Below are 12,994 nucleotides of genomic sequence, written 5' to 3'. Positions count from 1 at the left end.
TCCCCTGTCTCCAACCAGGGATTGAACCCGTGCCCCCTGCAGTGGAAACTCGGAATCCTAGCCACTGGACCACCTAATTAGTCCCTAACTAATTTTAATTGCTAATTCATTCAGCAGATATTTATTTTAAGTACCTCCTGTGGTGGCAGGCACTGCTTTAGGTTCTAAGGATACAGTGGTGAGCAAAACAGACTGTCCCTGTGTCCCTATCCTCAGTCCACATACATTACTGAGGAGAGACAGTAAACAAATATTTGATATATAGTCAGCTGGAATTAAATACTGTGAGGAAAAATGAAGCAATGGAGGGGGATAAAGTGTGATGGAAAATGCTAATTTAGATATAGGGTGGTCAGGAAAGGCCTCTCTGAGGATGAGACATCTGAAGAAAGATGAGAATGAGAAAAGGCAGCAGGCCATGCAGATATTCCCATTACATCCCAGTTGCTTTTCTTCTCTTGGGCTTTATGATGATGTTACCTTGTATTAAGAAGTGTTATTGGGCTTCCCTGGTGGCGCAGTGGTTGAGAGTCCGCCTGCTGATGCAGGGGACATGGGTTCGTGCCCTGGTCCAGGAAGATCCCACATGCCGCGGAGCAGCTGGGCCTGTGAGTCATGGCCGCTGGGCCTGCGCGTCCGGAGCCTATGCTCCTCAACGGGAGAGGCCACAACAGTGAGAGGCCCGCGTACAGCAAAAAAAAAAAAAAAAAAAAATTAGTATTAAAAACATTTCTTCCTCAATTCATTACTTCATTTAACAACTTGAAAGAAATTCCTTTCTAGTTGTAGTATCATATAATCATATTCCTGTGCAACTGGTTTGTTTTTATCCCACAGACACTGGAAATTATATAGCCGACAGAGTTTCCCCTTTCACATTGACTGCTAGAAAACTCAGAGATTAATTTATGGCCTGTCCATATTAGCCATAGTAGTTGTGAAGGTCATTATGGTATGCCTCTTTTTGGTTTGGTTTTGTTTAGCATCATTCCTCTCAAGCCTGCCTTTTTTTTAACTCCACCATGAGTTCATGCTATCTTGTATTTTATGTATCCATGTAATCTAATCAGAAGCCTTTTTGGAACAAGATACAGTGGTGAATTGTAAACATGTATGTTTATAAAGGTAGAAAACATGACACATAGAGAATTACAGTACTTACATTGGTAGTATAGGCCGGTGGTTCTCAACTGAGGGCAGTTCTGTGTCCCCCAGGGGACATTTGCCAACATCTGATTATCACAGTTGGGAAATGCTACTGTCATCCTACATTGAACAGGACAGCCCTCAAACAAAGAATAATCTAGCCCAAAATGCTGATGGTGCCAGGGTTGGGAAACCTTGCTGTAGACTGGACCAGTCAATCCACAATTTCATACATTCCAGGGCTGTAGAAGCATTTTGTAATGTAAATGTCAAATGTGTTTCCATGTAGCTTATTCTAATATACAATGTATATTCTAAGTGGGTAGGTTGGGTGCCCTTCCACTAAGTCTGTCATCAGTCAGCTATTACTGAAAGCAATATTTTCCCCTTTGGAAATCTGTATTATGATGCCCACAAAGCCATAACTTCAGGTTGACAAAGTTGGGGAGAAGTGTGCTTTTTGTTTGACCGCCAGTATTTTGAACATTTGAATAAGCAGCGTAGTTAAAATGAGACTATGTTCTTTTCATTCTTCATTCTTTTTGCAGGCTTTCATAGAGACCATGTTTGCCAGTAAAGCCCCTGTAGAGGAAGGCTTTCTTTATGCTAAGGTGAGCATTAAATGGCTGGAAAAGTTTTGTTGGACGCAAATGTAATTTCATTGATTTGCATATGGCATCCAGTTGGCTTTCATGGAAGTGAGCAAGATATCAGTGGAGAGGATTTGGTTCTTAAATGTCAGTGGTAATTTATTAGATGAGTCTAAAATATGTAGAGCTACAATTAGATGGAGAAAATTGCGAAGTAGAACAGGTAAAGAAGGAAAGACTTTTGCAAGTGTGAGTTAAGAATAATACTGTTTAAGTAATGTAAAGGCAAAGAATCTGAGGTGGTGTTGCAGATAGTAGCAGATATGAACCAGTCTCCAGGTCCATCCTAGGATATAATGAAATTAGTAGAATTTACCATTTCCCTAGCATCCTTTTTCACACTTCCAGAGCATGTAGGTCGGTAGCTATTTGAAAGGTTGAAATTGGTAATTTAGAGCTGTTGTTGAAAATGCAAGCCATATTTCAGTGTTGATCTAAATAAGAAAAAACAAATAGTAACATGTAAAGTATCTGACCGTTTCTCTGTACTCAGCCCAATCATAGGCTTTCCATGTTCTCTTCTGGACTTAACAGTTTGAAAATCACAGGAAATTTAGAGCACTCAGGAGAAAAGAACAGATTTAATAATAGAGTTGAATAACAGTATTGGGGTGAGCATAAAAGAAATGACCTGAAGTTACAGCATAATAGTTTGGTTAAAAAGATGTGACGAGGGCTTCCCTGGTGGCGCGGTGGTTGAGAGTCTGCCTGCCGATGCAGGGGACGCGGGTTCGTGCCCCAGTCCGGGAAGATCCCACATGCTGCGGAGCGGCTAGGCCTGCGAGCTATGGCCGCTGAGCCTGTGCGTCCGGAGCCTGTGCTCCGCAACGGGAGAGGCCACAAACAGTGAGAGGCCCGCGTACCGCAAAAAAAAAAAAAAAAAAAAAGATGTGACGAATAGTTTTCCATTGTTAACTTAAGATAAGTACTTGAATGGAGGTATGGGCTGTTGAAGAGAGCCTGTGCTGGAGCTGCCCTGAGGAAATCTCAGACTTTCAGTCATACTTTGCTGTTGTTTTGCAGTTTGAATTTGAATGCCGGGCCCGTGGTGCAGACATCTTAGCCTACCCACCTGTGGTGGCTGGAGGTAATCGGTCAAACACTCTGCACTATGTGAAGAACAATCAACGCATCAAGGTACACAGACCCCCTTCAGTGCTGCTTCCTCTGGGTCCAGATGCCTTAGTAAACTCTAACCTCATGGTCCCCTAACCTTCAGCTTTCACAAACTAACTGCTATTTATAAATCCCTTACAGACATGATCTCATTTGATCTGCACATTAGCACTGTGAGATAGGAACAATTATTAACATGCTTGTTTAATAGATGAGGAAAATAAACTAAAAAATTAGGTAACTCGTTAGTGCAGAGCCAACTATTCTAGTCTAAAGCCTCTGCTCCTTTCACTTGATAAAGCTCCTTTGCTAAGGACTTGTGGCAACAGTGGGCCAAGCATATTTTGGGAGCAGACAGGTTTTACGACTATCTTGTTAGCTGTGAGGGAACTTATTTTTTATGGTTTTCTCCCCAAGTGACTATACAAGTAAAGAATTGTGTATTCCTTTATTAAGTCTATTTTTAATTATCTACTTTAATTTACAGTAAATTCAAAAAACAAATATAGCAAACATAAATTATACAATATAATTTTTTTTAATGAATACCCATGAACCAACGAGTCAACTCAAGAGCCAGAACATTACCAATGTTACATCTGCGTGCGTACCCTTATGCTCTGGCACCCTACTGCCTCCCTCCCAAAGGTCACTAACCAGTATCCTAAATTTTGTTTGTCATTCTCTTGATTTTTTCAATTGTTTTATCACATAGACATGATTCCCCAAACAATATTAATTAGTTCTGCTTGTTTATGAAATATATAAAAATCATATATTGCTATATGTAGTTTTGGGGACTCAAACTTTTCTTTTAACCTCAAGTATGACAAGATAATACAATTTTTTCTCAGGTATTTGTATCTGTTTACACTCCTACCAGCAGTGTATAATTCTGTTGACCACATCCTTTCCATCCCCTGATATTATCAGACTTCTTAATTTTTGCCATTTTAGTTGGAATAAAACAGTATCTCATTGTGGTCTTCATTTCCATTACCTCAATTACCAGAGAAGTTAAGCATCTTTTCTTATCTTTGGCATTACTGCTTTCAACTTGCTAATGTGTTGTTTAGGATATTCTGATTTGTGTACATGAATGAGATTGTCTTATAATTTTTCTCATACTGACTTTATGGTTTTCATTTCAAGGTCAAACTAAACTCATAAAATGAATAGTTTATTTTTTAATATTGTAAAATGGTTTGAATTAATGTTTCTTGAAAATTGGGTAGGACTCTGCTGTGGAATTATTTGGGCCAGATATCTTTTGTGGGATTTTTAACTATGATTCAATTTCTTTAATATACTGAGGCTTTCTATTTTTCTTTTTCTTTTTATTTATTTATTTATTTTACATTTCTTATTGTGAAATGTAACTACTGGAAAAGTACTTAAACCATAAAAGAATAGTTTAATGGGTAATTATAAAGTTAACACCCATGTGACCGTTACCCAGGTCAAGAAATAAAACATGTAGGCAAGCTACAGCCCTCTGGGTGAAATCCAGCCTGCCACTTTGTTTTTTAAATAAAGCTTTATTGGAACACAGTGGTTTCCACTCCCCCACCCCCACCCCATGGCAGAGTTGAGTAGTTGCACCAGAGGCAGTACGGTCCACAAAATAAATATTGTCTAGCCCTTTACAGGAAACAGTTAACCCCTGAAATAGGACATTACTGTGACCCCCCCACCCCCAAGAAGCTTTTCCACCATGTGGTCCTTCCCTCCCTGTGATAACTCCCTCTCTCCCTGATAGGGTAACACTCTCCCAATTTTGATGGTGATCATGTCTTTGCTTTTCTTTTTATTTTACAATTAATAAAGTAGTTTATATAATTTGGTTTTGGTCATGTTTGAACTTTATATATTTGAAATGTTATGTCTGTGTCTTCTTTTGTACAGAAGTATATTGTTGTATGCCGCTGTAGTTTGTTCATTGTAATTGCTAGAGTGTAGAATAGCAGGTAGAGTATGGTCTGTGAAGTTAAATATATTTTCATAAGAATGCTAAGACATTATATTATGTGCTCTTTTTCACTCTTATTTTCTCTCAACTGTACTGTGAAGTATCCCAGAGGCCTTATGACATGCAATATCACACCAACTTGAATGCAGAAGCAAATATGAGACTCCAGCTGTCTTCTCTTTGTCTATGCTAGACAGAGATTTGCAAAAATGTAAAACAATGCCACTTTTCTAACTAAATATTTTTATTTAGAAAAATAGTTATTTTCATTAAAAATATTATTTTAGCATGTAATTAGTGGGTTTATTGTTATTTTTAAATGAATAAATATTATAAAATTTTCTCAGTTTGAATTTCTTAATGTGATAAATATCCATAGGTGGATATTTATATATTCTCCAGGTTTTTACCATTATGAACAATGTTCTGTAAACATTCTTGTACATTATTCATGGTATGTAAGTTATCAAGGTTGCCTAAGAGACACCTAATAATGGAATTGCTGGGTCATAGGATATGCATATTTGCAACTTTCATAGAAAATGCCAGACATTTCCGAAGTGTTTTTATCAGTTTATATTTCCATTCTTCTGGAGACAGTTTGGTAGATTATATTTTTGTACCATTTTGTCTAAGTTTTTAAAATTGTAGTATTATCTTACATTTTAATCTTTTGTGTTTGTAGTAATGTACCCTTTTACATTCTTTTTTTTCTTTTGTTTTGTTTTCCCTTTATGTACCTTTTTACATTCTTGATATCCTTATTTGTTTGTTTGTTTATTTATTTATTTTTGGCTGCATTGGGTCCTTGCTGCTGTGTGTGGGCTTTCTCTAGTTGTGGCGAGCAGGGGTTACTCTTCGTTGTGATACACATGCTTCTCATTGCGGTGGCTTCTCTTGTGGAGCACAGGCTCTAGGCATGGAGGCTTCAGTAGTTGTGGCACAAGGGCTCAGTAGTTGTGGCTTGTGGGCTCTAGAGCACAGGCTCAGTAGTTGTGGCTCGCAGGCTTAGTTGCACCACAGCCTGTGGGATCTTCCCGGACCAGGGCTCGAACCTGTGTCCCCTGCATTGGCAGGCAGATTCTTAACCACTGCACCACCAGGGAAGTCCCTTTTCTAATAAATCTTAATAGACAGTTTCTTTAAAAGTAAACATACATATTCTCTGTGAACCAGCAGTTTCTTTTTAGGTATTTTTCCAAGAAAAATGAAAACATATGTCCAAAAAATGCCTTGTACAAGAATGTTGATAGCAAGTGTACTCATAATAGTCCAGGGGTCCATAACCAGGATATTAGATATGGAAATTACCATGTGATATATCCTTGAGATAAAAAGGAGCAAACTACAGCACTGCCAACAGCATGAATGATCCCAAAAGCATTACACTGAATAAATAAGCCAGACACAAGAAAATTGCGAACTATATGATTCTATTTATATGAAGTTCTGAAATAAGCAAAACTAATCTATGGTGATAGAAATCAGATCAGTGGTTGCTTCTGATGGGGTGTTGACTGGGTAAGGCCATGAGGGTGTGGTTACATGGGTGTATACATTTGACAAAACAGACTTAATTCTGTATACTTAAGATCTGTGCAAAGAAATCTCAGCAGAGGTTTGTGGGTTTTTATTAGTCTTTTAAAACCATCTTCTCTCCTGCATGCCTCAGTGAAGATCCTGCGTACCGCAACTAAGACCCAACACAGCCAAAAATTAAATAAATAATAACTTTTAAAATAAATAAATAAAAATACTAAAAAAAAAAAACTTTGCACATCATTAATGCTATTTTGTCTTTGTTTATTATCTCATCATACTGTGCCCTGGCCTTTGTTAATTTCACTCTTTTACTCTTTGTGTTTATTCTCTTGTTCTTCTTTTAAGCTTTTTTTTTTTTTTTTTTTTTTTTTTGTGGTACACGGGCCTCTCACTGTTGTGGCCTCTCCCGTTGTGGAGCACAGGCTCCAGACGCGCAGGCTCAGCAGCCATGGCCCACGGGCCCAGCCGCTCCGCGGCATGTGGGATCTTCCCGGACGGGGGCACGAACCCGTGTCCCCTGCATCGGCAGGCGGACTCTCAACCGCTGCACCACCAGGGAAGCCCTAAACTTCTTAAATTAGATGCTAAACTCTTTTTTCTGGCCTTGCCACATGGCTTACAGGATCTTAGTTCCTGGACCAGGGATCAAACCCGGGCCCCCTGCAGTGAAAGCACCGGATCCTAACCACTGGACCACCAGGGAATTCCCTAAACTCATTAATATTCATCCTTTCTTCTGTTCTAATTATAATTATTTAAGGATTAATATTTTACTTTCATTATATTCCATGTGTTTTTTTCATTATATTTCACTGTTTCTTTTTGCTTTTGCTGCATTAAGATTTCTTTTTCTTTGGTATTTCTCAGTTTTATTATATTTCTAAATACAAATTTATCATATATTATAAACAATAAATATAATATACTGTTTAAAATAATAATGATAAAATGAACAACCATGTATTCACCATCAAGGATAAGAAGATCGTTGCTTATAGTTTAGTAGTCCCTTGGGTGATCTCAAGCACATCTCCCTTTCTGTCTCCTACCATCTTGACTTTTGTTTTAACCATTTTTTTTTTGTTTTTCTTCATAGTTTTACCACCAGTGTACCTATTCCTAAATATAGTATTCATCCTTGAAAAACTAGAGAATAAGCACAAATCTAGCTTTACAGGGAGAGAGACATATTGCCATTGTTGGATAAAGTGACCTAAATAAGAAATAAGAGAAAATAGTCAAAAACTTCTAGGTCATAGTCTGGCTTCAGTTATCTGAAACTTTTCAACTTAGCGGGCAGGGTCATCAAGAAGCCGTGAGAAATGCAGAGGTCTGCTGGGGCATCTGGAAGGACTCTGTCATGGACCGGCTGGTAGGCATCTGGCAGAGATCTAGTCAGAGACAGCAGGCTGCCCTGTGGTTCTGCCTCTGAGCTCACCACGGCTACATCTAGCTGTCAGGAATAGGTCAAAGCAGAGCCCCCTTCTAACAGAGTTTGTTTAGATTTACCTGCATGTTGATCTTTCCTTCTTGCATCTTAGATGGCCTTTCTGGGATCACCTTCCTTCTACCTGAAGAACATCCTTTAGATGAAGGTGTGTAGCTGATAAACTTTTTCTACTTTTGTTTAGCCAAAACATCTTTATTTCATTCTCATTCTTGAAAGATGGCTGTGCTGAGGAAAACCATCCTAGATTGACAGTTATTTTCAGTCATCAATTTTAATAGATTATACTCCTTTCTTCTGACTTTCAGTGTTGCTGATTTTAAAGTATAATAATTATCATTCCTTTATGAGATTTCTTTTTGCTTTTGCTGCATTAAGATATCTTTTTCTTTGGTATTTCTCAGTTTTATTATATATCTAAATACAAATTTATTTTTACATGTCCTCATTATGATACCTCTGCTTCCTGAATCTGTAGATTCATGTCTTCATCAGTTCTAGGAAATTCTCAGACATTATTTCTCCAGATATCATCTCTCCTACATTCTCTCTGTTCACTCCTTAAAGGTCTTCAGTTACATGTATGTTAAACCTCTTTTCTGTTTTCAATAGCTAATGTTTCTTTCATGTTTACATTTGCCTTGTCTGTCTGTGTCGTACTCTAGGGGATTTTCGTAGGTCTGTCTTCCAGGAAACTAAATTTTCTCTTCATTTGTCTAACCTACTACTTCAGCCATACACTGAGTATTTTATTTCAGCAGTTGTTTTTATTTCCATTTGGTTCCCTTCGAATCCACAGTTATTCTCAGTTGTCTCTTGTTGCTTGTTATCCTTTGTGATTCCATTTTTTATCCCTTTAAACATTTCATAATAGCAATTCTGTATCTCATAACTCCATTGTGTGGAATTCTGGAAGATCTAAATTTGGTATTTGTTGTTCCTGCTGACTCTCACTCACAGTGACCTACTGCCTCGTGTGCTTGACAGCCTTTGGTTGTGAGCTCATATTTGCTTGTTATTTTTGGGAAATTATGCAATCCCAAATTTGGGCGCTATTTCCTCTAAATGTTATTTGCATATGCTTTTGCCAGAGTGAAGTGGGTCCTAATGACCTGGGGCCCTATGATCCCCTGTGAGTGTCCTGGGTTAATGCAGGAATCTCCACTTCATCTTCCCCACTCTGCAACTCCTTCTTTCCTATATACTGTAACACTTACCTTATCACTACTCAGCTCTAGTTTCAGTTCTGGGTTGATTTTTTTTTTTTTTTTTTTTTGCGTCACGCGGGCCTCTCACTGTTGTGGCCTCTCCCATTGCGGAGCACAGGCTCCGGACGCGCAGGCTCAGCGGCCATGGCTCACGGGCCCAGCCACTCCATGGCATGTGGGATCTTCCCGGACTGGGGCATGAACCCGTGTCCCCTGCATCGGCAGGCGGACTCTCAACCACTGCGCCACCAGGGAAGCCCCTCTGGGTTGTTTTTATTCAAGAAAAAAAGTCTTTAAGATGTCTCTTATATGATGTAATGTCAACATTTCATAAAATATATTTTTGTCCAGGATCTAGTTGTTACCTAAAATTTATTCTGTCATGTTTCCAGAAACAAAAACCACATTGATTCTTCTTGCCATTATTATATATGTAATTATTTGACCATTATTCTACTATGTGCCAAGTTCTGTGCTTATTTAGATGTGAATAAGATATGGCCTGTCTTCAAGGGCATAAATAGAAAATTTCAGTATAACATGACAAGTAGTAAAAGAGAGATGTACCCAAAGTTTTTTGGTTTTTTTGGTTTGGTTTTTGTCTGGGGTTTGTTTGTTTGTTTGTTTTCCCCCCACATGTATTTTGATGGAGAGCAGAAGGGAAAGTGATATTCTAAAGTTAAATGGTTACGGGTAATTATATTTGAATAAAGGCCCTGGATAACAACCTATATAGGATTTTTTTAATTAATAGTGATAATGGTAATATTTATGATGTTAATAAATCATAAATGCTAATGTTTACACCTGGTAATTCAAACTCCAGCACTTTGGTTCCAGAGCCAATGCACTTAACCACTCTACAGTGCCATCTTTCTTGAGCCAGTGTGAATTCATATGAAAAACTTAGACACTATTTCTTGTGAGAAGGAACCAGAGAAGATTAGTCTCCTTTAAAGTAGAGTTTTTGTTTTGTTTTGTTTTTTATAAAATGAAAGGCATGAAGAGTTTAAATTAGAAGAAGTAAGAACTGACAGTCATTAAGTCACCTACTTTTACCTGTCTTACTTTTGTTCCAGGATGGGGAAATGGTGCTGCTGGATGGAGGTTGTGAGTCTTCTTGCTATGTGAGTGACATCACTCGTACCTGGCCTGTCAATGGCAGGTAGGGCTTCCAAAGATCCCACTGCTTCTTAGGAGTATGAGTTAGAATATGGGTATATTTGGAATAAAGAACTAAAGAAATATACAAGTTCCCTCTAGCACACATTAACTGCCTTTACAAAGCTCCTGATTATTTTCTAAGACTGTTTTTTATTCATCATATCAAGGATCAGGCACCTAAAAACACCTAGTTAACATGTGCGCACACACATTTTTTGAAAACAAATTTAAGTATTTATTTTCTGAGTACAAAGATAATATTTAGGTTATGGTAGAATAGTTTGGCCAGATTAACCCTCCGATAACAATTATAGAATCTGGACAAGATATTAAAAACAAGTATTTAAAGGCACTAGAAAGCTTCCTAAAAGCCTGTAGAAATAGCAGCATAAGTCTGTCCTTGAAAGAAGAGCTATAATGGGTTAGATCTAAGTGGTTAGTATATTTTGCTTGAGGGAACTCCCCAATTCACACAGCTTGGGCAGCAAGAAGCCACAGCCTAGTTGGCCTGAGGTGTCAAAGGACAGAATTAGATACTAGCAAGGAACCAGAAAGATGGGAAATCCTGAAAGAGAGGGTACTGCAAAAAAGGGTGAGGTCCAAAATTTGCATATAAAATATTCCAAAATCCTTGGCTGATCACTACATTATATTCTAGGGTGAGATCCCAGGAGGCTCAGCAAAATACTGGCAGCCAGAATTTGAATGGACTGAGCAGAGACTTTAGTTACTTCCCACTAAGAGCAGAGCTTGCAGTTTGAATCCAGCCAAGTTAACAAAATCACTCTTCAGAAGAACATAACAGAATTTTAGAATCTCTACATTGTATCATTCATAACTTCTACTGTTCATTTTAAAAAATCACTAGACATAAGAATCAGGAAAATGTGACCCATAATCAATAAAATTATAGTCAATAAAAACAGATCCTAAATAACCCTAATGTTACAATTAGCAGGTGAGGACTTTAAGGCAGCTAACAATAGCTGTGCTCAAGGAGTTAAAGGAAGATATAAGTGTAATGTGTGAACAGATAGAGAATGTCAGTAAGAAACCAAAAACTATAAAAAGAATGAGGGATTCTGGAGAGATGGCAGCAAATAATAGTTTTTCAGTCTTTCCAAATTTTCAAATAAGAATAGAACAACTAGGTGGTGACTGGTATCCCAAACACCAGGTAATGGGGTATCCTTAAAATCTCAAAATACGAATAGTTACGAACATACTATGTACAACCACAAAACCTGGGTGGTATCAGTATCTGTGTGGAAGGAGAAGGAAGCAGCAATGGTGGGGGAGGCTAACTGACAGACCTGAAAACAGGAGAACCCCAAAATAACCAACAGCTATTCAGTCAGGATAATGAGCCAATTTCAGAACAGAAGCTGAAAACGGGAAGGATTTGCCAATCCAGTGGCCCAAGAAAGTCTGAAGGTGCTGGGCTCCCTTCTAAGACAGGGGCTCACACTTAAGGTAAACTGCTAGAAGTAGAACAGAAATTGAGCAGGTTAGGAACTAAAGAGAGGAAAGAATGAGATGATCAAAATCAAAGAGGGGGGAAAGGGAGTCCCTTGGCGGTCCAGTAGTTAGGATTTGGCACTTTCACTGCCTTGGCCCGGGTTCAATCCCTGGTCGGGGGGAAAAGATCCCGAGGGCCATGCAGTGCAGCAAATAAATAAATAAAACCAAAGTGAGGGAGAACTAAGGAAAGATCTGAAACAAGCTGCCTTGTTTTTTACCACTACACCAAAACAACAGATTACACTCTGAAGTTAAATCTTTTATAAATCCTGCCTTATTCTAAAAGTACAGGAAATTAATTTCATATAAAATAAGCAATTAAAAAAGCATCTAGGGGACTTCTCTGGAGGTCCAGTGGTTAAGACTCCATGCTTCCACTGTAGGGGGTGCAGGTTTGATCCCTTGTCAGGGAACTAAGACCCTGCATGCTGCCCAACATGGCCCAAAAAAAAAAAAAAGCTTCTAGGTTAAATCTCATAAAAAGTTATTAAAAGCAAAAGGAGAATAAGGAGCAGAATAACATCCCTACAGAAATGAAAGCATGCCAGAAAGACATGACTACAAAATAGATCAAAACAATGCCCTTTTGTTTTAAAACAAGCTAAAAATTTTTAAAGCAAATCATTCAAAACATGAAAAAACAACATATATCAGAATTAGAAAATCTTGGTAATGAAGTGACAAACTCAGAAAAGAATTAGAAATAAATTTAAAATCATTTCAGGGGCTTCCCTGGTGGCACAGTGGTTAAGAATCTGCCTGCTGGGCTTCCCTGGTGGCACAGTGGTTAAGAATCCGCCTGCCAATGCAGGGGACATGGGTTCGAGCCCTGGTCCGGGAAGATCCCACATGCCACGGAGCAACGAAGCCCGTGTGCCACAACTACCGAGCCTGCGCTCTAGGGCCCGTGCTCCGCAACAAGAGGAGCCACCACAATGAGAAGCCCGTGCACCGCAAAGAAGAGTAGCCCCTGCTCCCCGCAACTAGAGAAAGCCCATGTGCAGCAATGAAGACCCAACACAGCCAAAAATAAATAAATAAATAAATTTATTTATTTAAAAAAAAAGAAATCAAACCAATTAAAAAAAAAAAAGAATCTGCCTGCCAATGCAGGGCACACGGGTTCGAGCCCTGGTCCGGGAAGATCCCACATGCCGCAGAGCAACCAAGCCCATGCACCACAACTACTGAGCCTGTTCTCTAAAGCCCACGAGCCACACTACTGAGCCTG

The 12,994-nt window shown here is 38.7% G+C and overlaps 1 protein-coding gene across 2 annotated transcripts in view; it reads left to right on the top strand.

Moving 5' to 3' along the window:
• Window positions 1–12,994, top strand: part of XPNPEP3 (X-prolyl aminopeptidase 3) — a 60,905-nt gene that overhangs the window by 37,243 nt on the left and 10,668 nt on the right. The window contains exons 5-7 of one of the 2 annotated variants that reach the window (XM_079937537.1): window positions 1,695–1,757; window positions 2,820–2,933; window positions 10,158–10,243. In XM_079937537.1, coding sequence (XP_079793663.1) covers window positions 1,695–1,757; window positions 2,820–2,933; window positions 10,158–10,243 — 263 coding nt within the window. The remainder of the gene's footprint in view (window positions 1–1,694; window positions 1,758–2,819; window positions 2,934–10,157; window positions 10,244–12,994) is intronic. The other variant, XM_079937538.1, reaches the window with a different exon arrangement.

This window comes from Stenella coeruleoalba (assembly GCF_951394435.1).
Source record: "Stenella coeruleoalba genome assembly, chromosome: 11".
NCBI lineage: Eukaryota > Metazoa > Chordata > Mammalia > Artiodactyla > Delphinidae > Stenella > Stenella coeruleoalba.
The sequence above is the reverse complement of the archived record's forward strand: the minus strand, read 5'-3'. Positions and strand labels throughout refer to the sequence as shown.